This window comes from Seriola aureovittata, chromosome 15 (genome assembly GCF_021018895.1).
Source record: "Seriola aureovittata isolate HTS-2021-v1 ecotype China chromosome 15, ASM2101889v1, whole genome shotgun sequence".
NCBI lineage: Eukaryota > Metazoa > Chordata > Actinopteri > Carangiformes > Carangidae > Seriola > Seriola aureovittata.
In genome coordinates, this window is record NC_079378.1 from 15,628,657 (window position 1) to 15,650,882 (window position 22,226).

Consider the following 22,226-nt stretch of genomic DNA (forward strand, 5'->3'; position numbering starts at 1 on the left):
AGAAACAAGCCTCCTGTAGGTTTTGGTTAAAAAATCAGTCAACAGATTGATTACAGATCTGATTTTCATTTTTTCTTTATTTCTTTAAAGTTAGGCTACATATGTCCGTTTAAAACCTTGCTCTGGAGTATACGAAGTTATCCAGTTTATATTTAAAATACTACACTCAACATATAATTAAATAAACCCACCACTACCTCTCTCGAAAAGAGAACAAAAGCAATTTAGCATTGCAAAGTGCATGCGGATGACCTGTTGTCCTCCCTATAATTAAATGACAGCAAAGGGATTAGTGGATTAATTTACACATCCTGTTCAACTGAATGCTCAAGTGGCAGTAAGAAATACAAGTGGACAGTGACTGTCATTAAAATGCAAGAACAACAAAGTAAAGCCTTTAATAAGGCACTCTTATCCACAGTAAACATGGCGTACACAGCGACCTTTCCCTCTACTCAAACTAAACCATCTGCTCTTAATGAAGTTGTTTCTACGGTAACATCAAACACATTATGTCGTGTGTGAGTGAATAATCTTTGACAACTTGTTTGCGAGTGTGTTTTCAACTAAGTCAAGTTTGTTATTTTGGTCTACTCCAGATAGCAGCTACTCCTGCTTCAAAAGTTTGTCTGTGGCAGGATTCCTCAGAGGAGCTTTGACACCGACTGCATGACATCACAGCAGCTCCTCCCTGTGGTCAACACTGTGCATGAGATAAGACGTGCACAGGTTACTGCAACTTACAGTATACAGATTCAGATGCTTCAATAATGTGAGCTCTGGTTTATTACTGTGAGATCACGGTGTTTTTAATTAGAATAGTCTTATCAGAGTGTTGTGTGGCTACACCAAACATGGTTTGGTGTAATAAGCTATCAACAAGGCCCTAGAGACTATATTCAACAGCTGGCATCATCTTAATAAGAAACACATTTTGCTTCCAATTCTGTAGTTTGATGAGGCTTGAAATAAGTTGTTTCATAAACTGTCACAGGGATATATGAACCACAAGAACATGTTATCATTGAGACCTTGAGTGCAACAGGAAGCCAGCAATATGTCAAGCCCTATCAGCTTTTTTGATCATGAAAATGGTGTAATGAATGACACTTCACATGTTTTTTTGTCTTTCTTTCTTTCTTTCTTTCTTTCTTTCTTTCTTTTAAATAAAGAGAAATAACTTAAGGCTCTTGCCGCCCCCTAGTGTACAAATTTGATCAAGCTTAATCTGGATAAATCAAACTTTTATTTTGGAATTTCAGCACTTATGCAGCAATTGATGTCACCAAAGATGCACAGCATCACAAGTTAGCTCTCCCCAAAAACTCAAGACATACCATTTTACCAGGTGAGCTCATCGAGTTGAGGTGCCAGACAGTGCTGGAATGTAATTAAGTATTTACTCAAGTACTTTACTTGAGTATTTTTATTGTATTATACTTTATACTTTTCAAATAAACATTCCAGATACAATATATAGTAAGATGTGTGAAAATATAAAATATGATGCATTGCTTTACCTTTAAACTAAACAGTAGTGCACATGTACCTTAAATTACTTTTGGTAGACCTACTTTAAGTACCTTTTTCTGATAATACTCCGGTCCTGTACTTAAGTTATATTTTGAATGCAGGAGCTTTACTTGCAATAAAGTATTTTTAGATTATAGTATTTTTACTTAAATTACTTAGGATATGAAGGATCTGAGTGCTCTTCCCACCACTGGTGTAATCATGATCCAGTATGTTGCTCAATAACATTTTAAGGATGAAATCAAACATCTGGCATCTAATGACATCCAGGTTTAGTAAACAGCACAGGCATAATAAACAGAGTGAAGAAAGACCACCACAAGCTGAAACAGCAGTTCATCTGTTAACAGTTAATAAGTCATGGACTAGCTTATATAGCCTAAGACATGTCAGTTCAAAGGAATGCACCAAACTGAAAAACAATAGCGGTATTGCAGTATTATTACTTGCAGTTACAGTCGCTGGAAGTTGTTTAATATTATTTGAAACGTTATTATTCATTATGGTGAATAGGCCTCTGCAGTCCTTGACAGCCTGAGCTCTGTACGTCCCAATGACTTTCCTCCAGTATGATTCAGGGCACAAATCTGTCTCTACCAAGCTCTTCATTGGTCTGAGGGCATAACTCCGAGCTGAAAACCAAATTAAAGATTAAGATCAAGACAGTAACTCCTTTGGTTTTCTGTCTTAATTAAATCAAGTGTATTTTGTCTTAATGTCAGGCTTTACTTGTCTAGGACATAGAAATTATGTGAAGGGACGACATCAGAGTTTCATTGGCGGGGAACCTCGTGATGTTCGTGGATTGGCCAACAACCTCCACGTAGTTCCCGTGCTGTCTCGCGATCAACTGTCTTAAATAAATCCGCAACGCAGCTACCCAATCGGCCATTTCGTCGGTGCAGGCCATCAGCCATAGAGGGCAGTGGGGATAAATAGCGCGTACTGGTTTCCTGAAAGACACATCAAGAACATCTCAACATGAGTGAGACGGCTATTTCTTTCGCCAAGGACTTCTTGGCCGGTGGCATCTCCGCTGCCATCTCCAAAACAGCCGTCGCCCCAATCGAGAGAGTGAAGCTTCTCCTTCAGGTAAAAAAAAAAAAAAACTCTGCCTTCCGGTAGCTTATCTGCATTAGCCAGCTAGCTCCTGTGATACTGCTAACTGCCATTGAGCAAAGTTAAGTGCTCGTCTCTGTCTATCGTCCTCTCATACCCACAGGCTTGTAGTTTAGCTCAGTAAGTATGTGCCGCTGATGTAGAAACGTCGAAGTCTTAAGGTTGATGGGTTTAAAGATTTAAGGTCACCATGCAAAGGGAAATGACCTACACGAGCCTGACTGCTAATGTTAGCTTCCCACGTTAACCTTAGCAGGCGCAGCTAACAAAGGACAAACGTTCGTAGTGACATTGGGACATTGTGTACAAACACACGGAAACCCCTGTAGTGTATTAACAACTCTAATATTTCATTTGCAGTTACAAAAGGACAGTATGCAAATTATATTCTCACTGAAATTAACTACCATGTAGACACTGTGGCTAATGTACCTGTGATTGTTAGCTAACGCTAAGTGAGATGGCTGTACCAAGGCGCCGGGCCCTGTCATTCATAGCCGGGTCAACAAGTTTTACACTCTTTTCTGATCAACCTATACTACGACATTGTTTCTGTCTCCTCCAATTCTGACCCCTGCCCGTTTTAGATTAATGTTAAAGATGGAGATTTTTTTTATAACTGTCAGATTAACATGTCGGGTAAATCATAACTCAGCATATCAAGTATTATCAATTGATTGCTAGTAAACATTGGCCTGTACTGTAGAGCTGTAAAATTCTATTTGCATGGAGAATTTGCAGCAATTTTACAGGTTTAACATCTACCAAGGTCACAACAAGGGGATCTAGCGATTGTCATACGGTGGACAGTTAACTGGCTTCCCTATTTCAAACCTGAACCTCTTTCTTTGTTTTTTCTTCATTACTTCAGGTCCAGCATGCCAGTAAGCAGATCGCCGTGGACAAGCAGTACAAGGGTATCATGGACTGCGTTGTCCGTATCCCCAAAGAGCAGGGATTCCTTTCCTTCTGGAGAGGTAACCTTGCCAATGTCATCAGATATTTCCCCACTCAAGCCCTCAACTTCGCCTTCAAGGACAAGTACAAGAAGATCTTCCTTGATGGCGTTGACAAGCGCGCCCAGTTCTGGAGGTACTTCGCCGGTAACCTGGCCTCCGGTGGCGCTGCCGGAGCCACGTCTCTGTGTTTCGTGTACCCCCTCGACTTCGCCCGTACCCGTCTGGCTGCTGATGTGGGAAAGGCTGGTGCTGGGAGAGAGTTCAACGGTCTGGGTGACTGCCTGGTGAAGATCTTCAGGTCTGATGGTCTGAGAGGCTTGTACCAGGGCTTCAATGTGTCCGTGCAGGGCATCATCATCTACAGGGCTGCGTACTTTGGCATCTATGACACAGCTAAGGGTATGTTGATTGTAGACTGACATACACTTGAAACCCTGAAGAGATGAGTCTACAGCTTCTAGATCTGTCATTTTATTCCTTTTGTATTTACAGGTATGCTTCCCGATCCCAAGAACACCCACATATTGGTTAGCTGGATGATTGCACAGAGTGTGACAGCTGTTGCTGGACTGACTTCATACCCCTTCGACACTGTCCGTAGACGTATGATGATGCAGTCTGGACGCAAAGGAGGTGAGATTGTATTAATGGCATCTTTAAAGTCTAGTTGACACTATCATTTGTAGTCGTTTGACTGTGCAGTTCTTAGTGTCCATGCTTTGTAGGCAAAGAACAGTCATTTTTCTGATGCCTCCTCTGTGTACTCCATTTTATTTCTGTCTGCTTCACTAATTGCCACTGTTTTCTTCCTCAGCTGACATCATGTACACCGGGACCATTGACTGCTGGCGTAAGATTGCACGCGATGAGGGTGGTAAGGCTTTCTTCAAGGGAGCCTGGTCCAACGTGCTCAGAGGCATGGGCGGCGCCTTCGTGCTGGTGTTGTACGATGAGCTGAAGAAAGTCATTTAATTCTTCGTTGTTGTCACATCACTGTCCAATTTGGCTAAATGTAATAACTTTCCATTTCTATGGACTCAGCATTCTGCCTTATTTATGGGAACAAACTATAGTGTCTCACCACTAGCTGTGGGCAATGGCTGTACGTTGTGCATCTTTGATTTTAAACGTTCCACACCCTCTCTACCAATGTCATTCCTGTAAGAAATCTGATACCTCCTCCTCCTGTCATTCACTAGGTTTGTATGGTCCCAACTTGAATAAATTTATTCTGGGGAACAAACTAAACCATTGATTGTCAACTGTCTCCTCCACTGTCATAGCATGCGATGTGCTCTCACAGGATAATGCAATGCACGAAGTGGATTACACTCAACTGCTATATTTACTCACGCTTATCTCTTCCTGAGCCTTCCTGGTTTGACCGTGGTCACTACCAGGACTGTAGAGTAGAACACCTCAGTGTTAGCGCCTTTCGAAAACGACTTGACAGACAACTTATAAAGACTGGCGTGCACATGAATTTTATGCTCGTTAATTTTGTGGTGATAAAAGTTACTGACCCTATTGAGGTTTTGTTCCTGTTTCTAGGATACCATTTGTAGTAAATTTAAATGACTTTCAGGAGTGCAGTTTGTTATTCCATCACAAACAGCAGGGAAATGTAGACTAGCTCTTGGGAGAGCTTCATTATAAGGTTTGTACATTTTCATGGCATGCAGGAACATAAAAAAAAAAAAGCTTAAGCGTCGTGTTGCTCAGACATTAGATTATATGAATGAATATTGCCCTATGTTCATATCTCAATGAAGAAATGTTTAAAAAAAAAAAAAAAAAGATGGTGTTTTAAGACTGGAATGTACCAGACCTTACAATGCAGAATGACTACAATAAATCTAGGTTCCTTTTACTGTACTAAGTGTGTTTCTCTAAGATGGAAGCTGTTCATGAAAATTTATTTGGACTGGGGCTTCAGCTAACAATAATTTTCATATATAGAATAATTTTTCATCTATCAAAATATCTAACAATAATGATTTGAAAATGCATTTCGAGGTTTGTCGGAGTCCAAGGTGACTTCTTCAGATCCAACCATCAGTCTAAAATCCAAAGACATTGAAGTTACAATGATATGCAGCAAAGAAAAGTATTAAATCAGCACATTTGAGAAGTGGGTGTCAGCAAGTGCATGGCATTTTTTACTTGTGAAAATGACTGATCACAATCGATTTTTAAAATGCCAACTAATTTTCTAGCAATCACCTAATCCCTTCAGCTGTGATTTTGACAAGTCACTAGTAAATGAATAAAATTAAACTGGTCTGTTCAGTGCATCATTGAACTTAGCTGTGTGTCCTCAGTTGAGTTCAAACATGTTGGAATAATTACAGCTACAAGGTGTGTCAGATAGAAATGGGATTGAGGTTTGGCTGTTTAAATACTTGCTTTACTAGTCATATCTACAGTGATCGTACACAGCTGACAACCTTTGACAGAAGAACACGGTAGTGTAATAGTGTAGATTTGATGACAAGGCGCTAGTGAGTAGATATTATCGTATGTTATGTAGATAAACAGGAGATGATCTCCTACACCGTTTGTAGCCTATTGAAAAAAAACATTTTTTCCTACAATGTCAGATGAAGGAGCAGATACCTTAGAGGTGACACCGCACAACGCGGAAGTTCCACTCCTCCATGATGTTAATCCCCTGCTTGGCCTGAGGTGCTGCATGACTGACAGCAGGGGGCGCCAGTAGCAAACAAGTGTGGAACCGGCGCGCTCCCGTACCATGTGCACGTGCTCGTGTTTATCAATGAAGGGCGTCTACAGCTCAGACAAGCTTAAAACATCTGATTCATCTCCTTGTCGTGACATCGTGACCAAGTACCAGGTGACAGCGAGTCCCAGATGCACTGCAGGTGGACACTGGACCGTCATAAACACGTGCACGATATACTGCATTGCAACACAATACATTTAGAGCAGCTAAATCGGTGGTCAGTTGAAGTTCAACGGCGTTGATACATTAAAGGTTGTTGGTGTAAATTAAAATGTGCTGTTTTTTCCCCCATCCACTTGTACAGACTAGCACAATAACACTTTACAATATAATGCAATTTATCACAAAATAAAGGAAGAGTAGTTCTATGGTGCATGAATAAATTAATAAAACACTGGATACTAAAGTGGCCATAAAGCAGCAAATAAAATGGATGGATATGGAATCATTTATTTAATATTCCTGTGCATATTAAATGGATTTATCTCAAACACTGTTGATTTGTGTGTCACAGTCATTACTCAAAGAGCACACATTCGCCAGCATTGCACCAATTTATGATCAGGTACAAAGAGTGTTTAACTTTATGTGCGGTGAAAAATAGGTATTTTTTATCAAAGGAAAAAAAAATCACAAATCATTTTGGTAATTAGGCTGCCTCTGTATTTTTTTTTATTTATGTTGACAGTGCAGTTTTAGCTATAATGTATAAACTTGAGAGCTAAGAAAAATGAAATAGTCCAGACTAAAAATAAATAATCAGAAAATAAAAAGCCACACCACGATGAAGCAAACATTTCCCGCTGACAAGCTCATAATTCATCCCACAAAATAAATCTTTTAAACCAATATTTCAACACAACCTGAATCCAGCATTAGAGTGCAATAAAGAGCATCTTCTTAATCTTCCTGCCCCCCTATTTCTGTTCTCTAATGTGTTTACCAGATTACAACCTAAGTGTAAGGAGCCATAACTGTGACATTAACACAGACTGGATCACAATTTAATGTTAAAAGCAAAATTCAAATCTGACAACAGTAAGCCTCTCTAAAACTGAACCTTAGATATTCATTTGATTGTATTGTATAGGGAGGTTAGGAAAGGGTGGGAATCAATTTCACTTACATCACGGCATGCACAATGATTTTTATGGAGGTACAATTTCATTTTATTTCCTTTTCAGATGATGTTGATCATTATTTTTATTTGCAGGAGAAAAAGTACAGTTTAACACTTACTGGATGCTTAATCTTGCAGCAGACAGTCTTAATCTGAGTGTGAGCAAAAGCTAAAACTGATGGTGTTCTGGTTCTGGTTGTTCTCATTACTAATCGGTTGGCTAATCAGAGAGTGAAAGCATCAGACCAGATCACCTGATACACATCTACAGTTCATCTGGCTTGTTTGGCCTCTACACAGGTGTGTGTGTGTGTGTATGTATGTGTGTGTGTGGTCCTGTACACCAGCTCAGTGGTTAACACAGACTCCTCACAGCAGGATGAATTCAGGCTTTGCTTCCTGGAAATCTTTTCTGTGTGGAGTTTACATGTTGGCTGCATCAGTTTCCTCCCACAGTCCAAACACTGGTGGACTGCACACTAGTATTGCCTGGAGGTGTGAAGTATGACTGCAATTGTTTATTAATCATTGTTGGATTTGTAATGGACTGGCAGCTTGTCCAGTCCAGGGTGTTTCCTGCCTTCTGCCCAATGCATTCTGGGATACAATCCAGCCTGTTGGTCAGGATCTTGTCACACAGCACAATGTATCTAATAATATTATATTACTTTTAAAATTAGATTAATTTTAGCTGATACATTTTTTTTTCTATCCATCTATGTGGTTTTATGGATTAAGCAGATTCAGTTTGCAGTTGTTGGCAGTGCAATCACATGAGGAGTCATGTGTAGAAGCCTTATTGCATATACTGTATTTCTGGGCAGTTTGTTCATGAGACAATCATCCATAAAAGGAAAAAGAGCAGAAAAATAAAACAGCGACAAGACTTTCTGTGAAGTACAGGAAAGTACTAGTTTTTATTCCTTCATAATCAAACTTCACAAACAGCTTGAACTTGTACAATACCTCAGAGAGTGAAAATTACAAAAAAAGTGCTGGTAACATTTACAAAAATCATCCTTACTTAGCAACAATCAGTTTATTCTTCCACACTTTTTTTAGTCTTTTGTATTAAGGCTTAATACTTCTGTATAAAGTATATGCAAGATAAGTCTTCACAGTTTTTCGAAAAAAGTCACAATATTATGTAACATAATGAAGCTTTTACGGCTATTTTCTTTATAATAACAAATACACATCACTGGTAAATATATGTGAAATACAGGGCTTATTGTAAAATGGCAAGTAATGATACTGTTTGCTGAGATAAATTGATTCCACACACTGTTATAGGAAACATACCATTGCTATAACTGAAGGAGGAGGAAAAGAAAATGATAAGCATAAACACTTGGGAGATCGCCTCCAAACTTTGGCACATCCCATGAAACAATTTCACAAAATATGAGATTTACTTTTGAAATCATACATATGGAAGAATAGTTAAACTGGCATAAAGTGAAAACATGCTGTGTAGTAAGGTGCTAAATCAGATATTACGTTGCCAGCCTTTTTTTTTTTTTTTTTTTTTCCCACATGGACTGACATGAATAAGGTGCATTTGTAAGACTCAAAGCATGTAGGCCTTTCTCAGATGTCAACAAAATATGTAATAAATACAAGTTCTCAAAAACAACCTAAATGAATTTGACCAATAGTCTTGAGGCGACCTCGTATACTCATGCATTCCCATGGATTCAGAGAAATGGATATCTCTACTGCAGTTGTGTAACTCTCTAACTGTGGCATGTGAAAGTAAAAGCTGTATTGTATTTATGGTATGTGTTATTTGCTTTTTTTTTTTTCTATTTTTATTTTTATTTTTTTTAACTGTTGAAATCGTGACAAACTTGATGAGTAAGGAGATGGAATAGAAAACTGAATGCGAAACTAAGCCAAGATATATTCACAAGATCCTCTAAGCTGCACTGGTTTACAGGTCAACAGATGAGAGCTCTAGCCCTAGACTTACCAATTTCACCCTCATGCATACTGTACGGTTAAAGTGACGCAACAAGCTTGCTTAAATAGTCTACATCACAAAAGCAATTTGGTTTTAGTGCAAACACAATTGGCTGGCTTCAGCTTCTCAATATTAACAAGCTCACCAAGGAGATTACAAGAAGGCACATACTTATGCTTCCTCTAACACGCAACATATTTAGACAAACCGCAACATCTTTCAACAACACCACAAAGCGGTGAAAACAGGAAAGCTACTACATCCAGATAAAATGGTGAAGTTTTGCTGTTTGTGAATTATTGAAAAATTTACACTTATCCATCAACAAAATAACAACGTTAAGGTCAATAATCGATGCTGTTGTGAATGACCTTGTTGAAAAAGGATGAAGTATGAATGTACACTTTGGTGGACACAGATTCTCTACATACGTTGCCAATGATGTTTTGTTCAAATGACAAAAAGGTGCATTTGGAATTTTTTTTTTTCCTCAAAGAAGTATTTCATTATTGTTTTACTTTAAAGCATTTTTCTTTTAACACCCCAGATAAAAAGCACTCAGCGTGACCAAATATGCAGAGATATAAGACGAGTGTTTTTAAGGGAAAGGTGTGCACGACAGTGGACAGCTGGGTTTATCTTTTGGTATTTGTGTTTATCTTTAAATGTGTGGTCGGTGGCTGTGTGATGAAGACAATCGACAGTAGTTGACTCATGGGAAATGATTCCTTCCCTCATACATCCCGTTCCTAACCTCAGATCTATAAGAGCTGCTTGATTTGTCCAAAACAATCACAGGAGGAAACAACAGTTTTAATGCCCCTCAAATCTGGACACTTATACTCAGGGTACTGCTGGGTGACAAAAAAAACAAAAAAAAAACAAAAAAAGAAAACGGACAACAATATGTGGACGTCGTGTGCATTAAAAAAGGCGACCAATTCTGTACCTTTGAATACAAAAACAGATGAATACTTGTCAAATATCACCATTTACTCAGCATTCCCACTGTGGGCAGACAACCGTCAGATATTATGGTTCAAAAATGTGTTGAGTGAATTATATTGCTTTTGATAGAAGAAGACCAAAATAAGTCTAGTGCAAATCTCTTTTCTGGTTTGAGAAGTGGTGGTTGGTGTAATGAGACTCAACTGTCATATCTGCTCTACCATAGCAAGAACATACCAGGTGAATTTGAGAACTAGATAGCTGTCAAGTGGTGTCCCTTTACAATTTTTTCTGAATATTTAAGAGAGCACTCTTTCTTCTTCAGAAAAGAAAAGAAAAAAAAAAAATCTGTCATCAGTCGATGCCATGCAACAATTTGGAAGGAGAACCCTAATAAATATTTTCTATTATATGGAACCCATCACCCAATGAATGCCATTAACCAGCACAAAGGAAATGTCTTAATTTCTTACATCTAAATGACTCCTGTTTTGAATGGGAGGGTGGTGGCCATGTTAGTCACCCTCCCCCTGTACAGCTGGGGGGATGTGCTTCGTCTGTCAGCTCACATCTGTGCTAACGGGTGTCGTCTGTGCAGTTATGTCTGTCAAATACATCTCTCAACTTGGAAATGTTGGAAAACTCGCTCCAGTCCAGTGTTTGACAAATCATATTATAAAAACGTTCTTGCACATACATTAAAAAAACTTTATCCCCTATTTCAAAACAGCAGTCAATACATTTCAAACAAGCTTGTTTCATAACAACAATAATAATAATAATAATAAAATACAAACCAACTTGGAGCATAAATTATCAAAAACAAACTGAAAACACATTACTGCAGCATATATTTCAGGGTTGCTTAGTTGTGATGTTAACTACCTTTACTACAACAGCTCCACTTCTGCCAAGTTCATAACTATATAGGAGAAGTATTTTTAGGGTAATAATAAAAATATCAAGCTAATGTAGGCAAAAAAAAGCCTAACAAAATATACACATATTTATAAGCACATCTCATAGTTCAACTCAAGTGCATGTTTACAAAAGCATCTACATACAAGATATGGCAGCAAAAAGCCTGAAAGCCGGATGAAAATAAAAATCCTAAGCTGCTTTATATTAGGGCACATGTCATTTCTGATTTGCAATGCCAATGTTTGAGAAATTCTGTCTTCTTCCCAGGTGTAAAACATCACCTGAATTACAGTAATCAAATTTCCTATTTTTGGACACACAGGATGAAAAATATACAGCAGATTCACCTAGAATTAGACCTTACAGTAATAAAATATTGTCTTTTTTTTTTTTGTGCCAAATGGTTTAGATTCTGCTTAAAGATGATGTGTTGTTCTTACAAAAATAAATCATCACTTTCATAAATATTTGGACCACATTATGATGTTCAAATGTTCAAACAGGTTACAGTTTGGTTTGATTTTTATTTTGATCATGTGGTGATGGCTGGCTGTGATGCTTTTTTTCAGTGAACATGAAAGACTCAGAGATCGTGAGCACCTTAGCTAGATTTGACTTGAATTGTTGAGACTGAGAAGTTGTGTATGATTATTCTCTTTCCTTGTTTTTGGCTTAATAAACAACCTACAAATATGTGCAAACTTAACATCTTGGTCCATCTCAAGTATAAATGGCTAAATGTACTAAGTCACAATGTCAGATTAGTATTTTAGGGACAGTCTTAAAATATTAGACACTGCCAATATTTGAAGAAAACTGTATAACAACAACAACAAAAAAAGGTCATACACTCTATTTAGATATAATCCAATGTGAAGGTGAACAGGTCTACACTCATTTGCTAAATGTGTGTGTATAGAAGACATAACCAATGATTACTGAGTATTATTATGTTTTTTCAGAGGAACAATGCAACATTTACAATCTTATACATGTTTTAACATGCGATAGTTTACATCACAGCTATTGTGTCAGATTCATTTTTATGTTTTGTTGCATTTCTTATAAAAAAAAAAAAAAATCTATTTTGGTCTACAATAGGCAAATTAACACAACCACAAAACTATAAACAACTGATCAAGTGACAAAACATAGATGCATTTTCACAAGCACCCTGCCATGAGAAGAAAAACAAAGAAAACCATAAAATAACTGTGGCAATCTTGCCCAATCATGGGAACCCCACACACATAGAAAAGAAATGTTAGTTTCTCCATAAAAGTTAAATTATCTTCACCCTTCTTTGGTTTGTCAAAACAAACATTGTCTCGTACAGTTTTTTTTTTCATTTTTTTTTTCATTCGACTCCTAATGATAAGCATGGCCCCTGTTTTACAAATTACCGCCACTAGCCCCCTTAGAAACATTACACTGCTAAAATGTTTAAATTTTCTAAGTCTGCATGTCCATTACAGCAGACTACGTGTTGGCTGAGACAGTGACCAACATCGTGCTGAAGAACAGCCTTGACTTTTCTTTTTGCTGTTTTTGTATTGTATGTTTCTGCACGATAAAAGAGAGAAACAGAGTGATAGCATAGTGCATGTTGTCTTTAGAACCAGTCCACACAAGCATGAGCTGGGCTCCGAGCTAATGAGGTTTGTGATCTCATGGCAAAATTTGACTAGAGATGAGATAAATAAGAATAAAAACGGAACTACTTGAGGGAAATATAAATCTTGTGAAACTTTAATGTGATGGGCAATGTTTGCTATTACATGATCAAATATCCAACAGATCTGTAAAACGATTAAGCGCTGGAAATCTTCTTCAATATTAGGTTAGTTAAGTGTGGAAAATGAATGCCAGACTAGGAGTTGGAATGTTCTGGACTTGAACAGGAATGCATGTTTTTAGTTACGCTGCTGCACACTTTAACACTCATTGTCTCATCGAGCTGGACTAAGCCAAAAAGACCACAGCTAGTGAGAACACAAAGAGGCTCAATGTTTAGTCTTTAGAGGCTAAATCACACTGAAGTCTCCTCATCATTGTGATTGAAAAAAAAAAAAAAGATTCCGGACCACTGTTATCGAGGGACACGCAAAATATTGTTTGTGCTCCATCAAAAACAAAGTACTCCCCTACAGAAAAAGCTGTGTAGACAGGACTGCATGCTTCATTTGGACTGATAGTTGGTAGTTACCTGATGATGATGTTTTACTGAAAACCTCATCAGGGTAGTGTAATAACTGCATGTTTGGAGAAAGCATCATAGTGAATATAATCTAGATGTTGTTATAGCTTAGTTTGGCTGTGTCGTACTTTAAAATCTGAACAGCTGCTTCACTGTATGTGTGTAAAGCTCAAAATGGAAACAGTGTCTGGATGTTTGTCTGTAAAATCTGAACAGATGCTGTTTGTGTGTGTCACAGTGTGACAGTTGGATGACAGGGACTAGCTATATCACATTGCCTACATTATTAATGCTTCATTTTAACATTAAATGTCTATGAAACTAAGCCGTCAAAATGTGTATTTGTTAATCATAGCTGTTTTCTCCTATTTACTTGAACACTATGTATTATGGAGGATTTAAAGATTCAAAATAAAGGCAATCATTTTCTTTGAGTATGATGCTTATAAGTTATGTTCATTTTTACAGAAATTTCTTACTTATAGTTTTTTTTTTTTTAATTTTCCTATTCCTGCTTGGTTCTCACATCTCATTTAACAATAGTGGTACAATTTAAAAAAAAAGTGTCTTTTTTTCTAAATTTGGCACCGTAACTAGGCTGGAGAAGGTTACAGAGAAAACTGTGGTAATTAGTCCACAGGGGACAGAATAATAAGCCATCCCAAAATCTTTTATCTAGCAGCCACTCAGCCCTGAAACTTGATTTATGGTTTTTCTTCCACCATATTTCCTTTTTTTTTTGGTTTTGTTTTCATGTTGTTAAATGAACCACTTAAATACCTTTGAGTTCTGTATGCGTGTGTTCATCTGTAGCCAAAACTTTTAATTTGTAATCTCATTTTGCCTCCAAGTAGTGGTTATAAAAATCTAGTCTAATGTTTAATGACCAGTTTCTTTTTTCTCGTCTCTCGTTGCTTGCCCTTTACGATTTCAAGATGTACGTAAACAACAAGGCTGTCAGATAAGATAAAACCTTAATGATCCTTGTGGGGAAACTGGGCACGGGTTTGCATGTGGAAGGGCCTGTCATCAAGGTCAAAGGACACACAGTGTACTTTGAAACCAACTATTAAATCAAATGCCACTTCCTACATCCTGCAAACCCTTTTTTTTTAAGTGTCAGAGGCGGTAACTACTGCCATGTTTATAGATTTAATTATAATCTGAAGGATGGAAATATTTACCACAACAAGATTCAAAAATATCCAAGGATTTAATGTGTATTTTGGTTATTGTGGCAGGCAGTGTTAACTTCAGCTCTTCCATCTGATGTGTGGCTCCCTCTGCTGTTCACAAAGTGGCACTGCCCTTTCCCCCCTTGACATACAGTACAGTATGGTATATGGCTTGTTTGCAAATGGCAAAAAGTGAAAATAAAAATGCCACAATATCAACGAGAGAAAGCTACGTGAAAGAAAAAAAAAAGGTCATTCAATTTAGTTTGTATTTAATGATCAATTACCACTTAATCCTACTAAACGTATATCTTATTTATTTATATTCATTTAATCATGAAAATGTGATTGCATTTTATATCTTTGAATCCTCCAAACTGTATAAATGTGAGATAAAAAATAAAACTTGCAGATGAAGCCTTTACTGTATATGTATAGAACATTTCAGGTATTTTAAAGGGTTCTCTTAGGATGCACACAACCACCAGGTTTTAGCAGTAATAGTATAAATAGTATATTTTTAATAGACCATTGTGTATATACTGTATCTGTGCAATGTAGGAGAGAAAAACTATGAATATTCTGTATAGTTGCTGTATGTACTGATAGGCACTTGATAGGCATATTCCCTATATCCCACAAAGTACTGTATACTCTAGCTGCAATTATGTCTTTATCAAACTATCTGAAAATGTATTTATTATCTGTGTGGAGATGGTGATACTTAAATATATATAGTATATTTGTAAGAAGCTATCTATTTCACTCTTATGTGTACTGTAGAAGGACAAAAATGCAGTTTTAGTATTATCTGAATGGTTTCATGAGTTTTCTGTATTCTACTCTTAACTTTGTGACTTTATTCATGCTTGAACAAAAACAAAATCTGACTTAAAATGTGTGGAGACAGACTGAAAGACAAACAGGAAGACAGACACATGCTTATCAGAATAAAATGAACCTGTTCCTTACTCAACATGACCCTCACCATTACTATCTTCCATTTCCTTGTTTTCATCTCAATGCAAAGTATATATGTATATATATATATATATATAGTACACTGTGAAATATGACTCAATAACTGACTATCCTTTATCCAGTCGCGTGAAGCTATGTAACAACACCACTATGATCACCAGAAAAAAGCAGGAGGAAGTCTGAAATAAAGAAGTATAACGATGAATTAAACATACTGCAAGAAGGACAACAATGTACTGTAGACCCTGTGTCTCTACACTAAGATAAACAAAACATGAACAGTAATATATTTGAAACACAATACAAACAGCTGCAGGCTCAAGGCTATTTTCTACGTTTCAATATGTTTTGTTCTGGAAAATATGCGTACACTTTGCAAACATAAAGTCTAGACTTTTTTTTTTTTTTTTAAACTAACAACTAGAAGAAGCACGATTGAGATAAGGACTTATTCCTGGATAATGTTGCAACTTTTCAACAATTTTTAACCGACTCTTTGCAACACTGAGAAAAGAGAATTAAGCACCACCACAAGTAGCTGAAGCAGTATAAGGAATATATAACTATGGACAGTGAAGCGCATGTGATGCTAATGCAACAGGGGAGGGAAAAAGCCTGGGTATGCTATAGCACGTTATGACACACTGGAGAGAAGGTTCATCCCCTTCCGAGCCTGGTCTGCTATTAAACACCTTATGATACAATAAGTCAACTGACGATGGGACGAGTTATTAGCCCTCATCCAGATAACGTTGAGATTGGCTACTTTTGTTATTCCAAAAAAAAAAAAAAGAAAAAAAAAAGAAAATGATAGAGAAACAATTGATAGTGTAATTCTGAAATCAAATATTTCAAAAACCAACATCGAGCTACTTAACCTACTATTTAGACCAATGATACCACAAAGCTGGTTGTACTCATCTAGCTACAGTCAATAGTGCATTTGATATATGTGTTTACACAAAATATGTAAAATTTAGGTGCCATGAAGGAATGCTAATTACTGAATACATACATTACACCGAAACAATTCAATTAATGTCTCTGCCTTTGCTTTCAAGGAAGTGATGATGTTAGTTTGGCAGTGATTAACTTGGTACTGAACAAACAGCAAACACCATCATCATGAGCTGTGTGCCATACATGTGGCAATACTGTTGGAAAGAGATCTCGGCAGTTGCTTACATATTCTATTTAGTGCATTGTCTGTTAAGGCATGAGATTACCCTCCACGTGCTGTGTGGAGACAAATATAGCACTAGCATGCAGCAATATTGCCATCCTGGCAACAACAGCTACAAACAGGAACCACACAATTTAGGCTTATATGCACACCATAGGAGATGGGCCCAATCAAATGTTTAATAATGTGCTACTTTTACTGAGGACTAACCTCGTGCTTTTTCAGTGTGTTTCTCATGCGTGGTCAATATTTTTTTTGTTGGTTTTTTTTTCTTCAGTTGAGGAGAAACCAGAATACAGGTCTCACGTGTTCATCACTCAACTTCACTTCAAACTGACTCCACAGGGATCTGAAATCTAGTAGCAATTATCTGAAATTTAGCATCAAAATGCTTGACATAACTTCTCCAAACAAGAAAGTCAACAGTACTTGACCTAGGCTTTCGTCAAATCTCACAACAAATGTTACAGGTGCCGTATTAGCCCAAAAGGTTTGGAGAGCTGCTTCTCATAGTACCTGTGCTGCATATTGCAAAGGAAGCCCTACAGTTCAGATATTCCACTTATCAACAGTTTGATTAGGCTATATACCACACACAGACACTCACAGACATACAAACACTAAGGAAGAGACACAACTGTGTACAACTGACAGACAGATATCAAAGAAGCTGCATTCCATCACCTCCGCACACCTTTAAACCCACAGAAAGTTGTTCTAGGACACACATATCATTTATGTTACACACACACACACATTATAAATGTATTATTATTAATAATATAATAATAGTTATTATTATTACCTCCGCCAACGGAGTTGGACGGGAGCTGTGTCTATTATTACTGTTGTTTCACTGTTAAAAGTTGTTTGGCTTGGATGTTCTCATAGGAAAATTCTGTTCTGCGTCTAAAGAAATGCAACTGAAAGAACTGTTATAGGGAACTGACTCCATAAAAGAATGAATTCAAAGGTTAAAACATAGATGAGCACATATAATGGTACAGATTTAAATAAAAATAAATGCTTGCATTAACACGGCACGGGTATATACTGTAGGTAACTGCAAGCAATAACAAAAGCCAAGAACCGCTGAATTACTTAATGAATAAATTGAAACAAAGCTATTCTATTACATGTGAACTCTACAACCAAATGTTAGATTAAAAAAAATCCTCTTTTCTAAAACTATAATATCTCTGTTAACAGTAGTGCACTTATTGGTTTAAGCAGTGCAACATATATGCAAGAAAATAATGCAGTCCACTTATCAAGATTTAAAAAAATGTTTTTTTCCTTTGAAATTGAATAAAAGAAAATCATAGAAGTTCATTTAAGGAAAATGATTAAATATTAAGCACAGGCATTTTAAGAAAATGTGCAAAGTAGCACTTTGTTTTTTTGAATGTACAGCAGGTCTTTTAAAGACCGCTGTATGCAGTTAGTTATTCTTTTAACAATACAACTACGAAAGTGTTTGCTCACATAAATGAGCAAATCCTTCAGATTGCAGTTGCAGGCAGTTGCATGTGTGTGTGTGTGTGTGTCCTAATTTGGATAAAAAGCAATACAAAACAATTCAAATATCAGAAATGAGCCTTAAGTGATGTGATGCATGGATGACAACTTGTGCACACTAGCTTCCAAATCTATTCTGTACATGCTGTGTCTAGGTTTTTTAGAAAAATTAGGAATGTATACTATTGTCTAGAAAGTCCGTCTGCAACTTGTGGTATATCAGGAAACAGTGTCGTATCAATCAATGGAGCTACTTGTTTCGTTTTGATACTGTATTTCCTTTCAAAACGTTGCAATGCCATTTGAGCCTTTGGGGAGAGCCGGCACATAACGGGTAATGCATTTAGCTTCCACCTGCTGAAATAGCTTTGCAATAGCAATGAACAGGTTATACAGGGGTTCTAGGCATTAATTTCCAATTCAGATTGATTCAAATTAAATTCCCCCTCTTTAACACTTTTCCAATCAACAACTTGCCTAAACCCCCCAGTATTATAATTCAATTATCAAATTAAAACCATGTAGGCTACTTAATAATAACAATAGTTTAAGTGACAAATCCTTTTTTTAAATCTACATCCCATAACAGTCAGGTGCAAGTTGAGGAGCAGCAGTTACGAAGGAGAGAGTTTAGTCGCATATTCCAGCCTGCCATAACTGTCAATGTAAAAGGCTAAAAAAAAACCCTCAGCAAAAGAATCTTTCTTTTTTTCTTATGTTTTGAAATGGAAGAGGTCTACTAGCCTTAACAGTCTTTTAAGATATTAGTGGCAGTGTATGCAAATGAGTTAAACTCCAAACTTCAGAAAAAAAGAAACATATTTTTGCTCAAATACTGTCTCATCAACACACCTTAATTTAGTAAACCATCAAAATGCATGGACAACGATTACAAAACATATGAGAAATATTTGTCCCTGTCACCATCGACAGCAAATTACATTTCAGTAAAATGATTGAAATTGGTACCTTGACAACAGCTGCATTATAATCCCTTAATACCATAGGAATAAATAAAACCCAGTGTCAAATTAACTACTCTCCTTTTTTATTTTACATAAGAAGGCAATCTTGTGACCATCAGTATTCTTAGAGGGAATATGTAGCCCAACCCCAGATGATTCTTTTGTTATTGTTGTTGTAAATTATACCACAGTAAGCTTGGACATCTATAGTTTCCAAACTGGTCAGTATGGGTTCACAACTGCCATGATTTGTTTCATGGCAATGTACACACACACACACACACACACACACACACACACACACACACACACACACACACACACACACACAGACACACACTCACACACACGGACTCACACACACACACATACACACACAGACAGACAGACAGACAGACACATGCAAATACACAGACCAAACGCCCAAACATAAATGCACATGTATATTCATTCAGACATATCTACACTAAAGGTGTGTTTGTGTGTATGTGTTTCTTTCGTAGGCCTTTCGGTAGTGTTCAACACATAAATCAGTATTTTAGGAAAGCATACATTTAGAGGCCTGTAGTTAGGATCCATCCAGTAGATCAATATCAAACTACTAAGCCTTAAGGCCACCATCTTTTTTTTCTTTTAGAATAACAGAAAAAAAAATCTTTTTTTTTTTTTGGGAAACTTAATGTGCCAGTGTCTATACTCATTACTCTTCATACCTCAAAATAAGAAAAGGAAAATCTAGTGCCATTTTATTTGTCATTCTTTTTGAAAGAAGTTTATCTATTTGTACTTATCCATCGGAGACATGCATTCGCATGTGGTCATTGAAGTGCTCCATTTGGTCGAACTTGGCAGGGCAGACGGAGCACACGTAGGTGGTCCCTTCTTGGCAGCTCGCTTCTGCAGCTACACCCACTCCTGTTCCAACCCCAGCCCCTACTCCAGCACCTCCACTCACTGGCATGGCGAGGGCCACCACTCCAGCTCCAGGCTCAGGGACAGCCATAGGAATGGGAATGGAGACGGGGCCCGGGGTACCTGCGCTCCCTGACAGCCCTGTGATGGCGCTGCCTGTGCTGTGCAGGGCCATGTGCCTCTCCAGCAGGGTCTTGTGAGAGAACTTCTTCTTGCAGATGTAGCACTCATAGGACTTCTCTCCACGGTGCAGCCGCATGTGGACATTGAGAGAGCTCTTCTGGGTGAAACGCTTGTTGCAGATGCTGCACTGGTAGGCCCGCACCCCTGTGTGTGTCACCATGTGTTTGATTAAGTAATCCTTCAGGGAGAACGAGCGCCAGCAGATGCTGCACTGATGAGGCTTCTCACCTGGATATACATACAAAACAAAAGCATTAAGGGGAAAAAAGAAGAGACATATTTTGAGTATTAGTTTAGAAAACATGGATGAAAAATGTCACTGTGGTCCACAGAAGCTCTTAATATTTATCTGCTATTGTTGTTAAATCATTTTTGAACATCTGAATTATAGAAATGTTGTGTAACTCTGTTGCCACATGTGCACATGTTGCACAGGTATACTCAACAGGCACCTAAAAGCATTATCTCTGGATGGTCAGGTAGTGCGTCATATTTGCATCATTCATTGCAAAACAAAAATCACTGTTATGAATCCAAACCTTCCCACTCTATTTCCATTTCTTCTTCTAAAGCTAATTTAGCTCCATCTGTTTGTCATGTAAACAGACACCTTGATGAGGGCTTTCACTGAAATATTAAAATCTGTGTGGTGCGGCCATTTTTGATATGAAAAACTGCACCACTGTGAATGCAGCTGAAACAACATGAGAAGGCTCAAGTGTCAGCATGCTGCCATGTGTAAATCAACCTTCATGAAGGCATGTGGCTCCATTATTATTAATGACAAAAGATATGTCTACGTCAGAGGCTGAGAACTGAATCAAGCCCAATTTTGATGCTAAACACTCCTTGAACAAAGTCACTGGACTTTTAACACTACAGAAATAATGTGGCAGGTTCAACCGACTTCTACTTGTGCAGCAACATCAGACGCCTGAAGCCAGCAGTGTTACATTTTCAGGACAGGAACATACCACAGGGTAGAGTTATTTAAACCTATATTAACCTTGTTATGATGCAGATTCCACTAGGTGTTGTATGCTACAGCATTGTGGGAAAGGCTTTCTTTTTAAGTAGCTCTAATACAGTTATAGCAACATGTACACATTACAAAACTGTCACAAAACTATAACACAGTGATATTTTATGGAAATTACTGTGATGACTTTACACAGTGAGGTGGAGCTACAAGGGAAAATTCTGAAAAACACATAAGCGTCTTAATTCCCATATGATCAGGAAGCAAATGATTTATGCATCTATTTGGTGTGTTTGTCAGTTTGTTAAGATGTAAGCTCATTTTACATAATTGCCTCAACTGACATTATGGGCAGTAAAATATGAACATACTAATAATTATGTAAAACTAACAAGTTGAGGAAGAGACTGATAACTGCAAAATGAGCTAGTTGTATCTTGCAAGTTAATGAAGTCCTGTCTATCCGCTGTTTGCTGCTGCACTGAGTGAATTAATGTGTAGCTACCTGCTTTGATTTAATGAAGCCAATAATGTATACTCTCACTTCAGCTTTGTTTTTTTTGTTTTGTTTTGTTATATTATGGGGTTTTTTTTGGCTGACCTGCTGTAGAGGAAGGTCAGAGGTCAGGGTCAGTTACAGATCAGCAGCGTGGGACAAGCACATACATAACAGGTATATTTACTGTCTTACTCTTCTTCAGGGCAGTGACTCATACAGTTATAAAGCTGTCTCCCTTGTCTCTGACTGATTACAGCCAATGACGGCAGCTCTGCTGAACATGTGCATCATGCAGTAGTACCAGTGTGTTCTTCGTCTTTTAGCTTTT

General features: G+C 37.5%; 2 protein-coding genes across 2 annotated transcripts in view; one reads left to right on the forward strand and one right to left on the reverse strand.

The window, feature by feature from the left end:
- The first annotated feature begins 2,413 nt into the window (after positions 1-2,413).
- Positions 2,414-4,859, forward strand: si:dkey-251i10.1 (uncharacterized protein LOC100038774 homolog). Its single transcript, XM_056396799.1, has 4 exons — positions 2,414-2,625; positions 3,524-4,010; positions 4,104-4,244; positions 4,426-4,859. The coding sequence occupies exons 1-4, from the start codon at positions 2,515-2,517 to the stop codon at positions 4,581-4,583; spliced, it is 897 nt and encodes a 298-aa protein (XP_056252774.1). The 5' UTR covers positions 2,414-2,514; the 3' UTR covers positions 4,584-4,859.
- A 3,502-nt stretch (positions 4,860-8,361) lies between these two features.
- zbtb20 (zinc finger and BTB domain containing 20) overlaps positions 8,362-22,226 on the reverse strand; it is a 34,779-nt gene continuing 20,914 nt past the window's right edge. Inside the window, exon 4 of the mRNA XM_056396798.1 lies at positions 8,362-20,648. Coding sequence (XP_056252773.1) covers positions 20,113-20,648 — 536 coding nt within the window. The 3' untranslated portion in view covers positions 8,362-20,112. The remainder of the gene's footprint in view (positions 20,649-22,226) is intronic.

What these genes read in the sequence shown, in the direction of transcription:
- si:dkey-251i10.1 (XM_056396799.1), top strand. Translation starts at nt 2,515, where the DNA reads ATGAGTGAGACGGCTATTTCTTTCGCCAAGGACTTCTTGGCCGGTGGC. An exon ending in CATCTATGACACAGCTAAGG is followed by an intron (nt 4,011 to 4,103) that starts GTATGTTGATTG and finishes TTGTATTTACAG; the next exon opens with GTATGCTTCCCGATCCCAAG. An exon ending in GCAGTCTGGACGCAAAGGAG is followed by an intron (nt 4,245 to 4,425) that starts GTGAGATTGTAT and finishes TTTCTTCCTCAG; the next exon opens with CTGACATCATGTACACCGGG.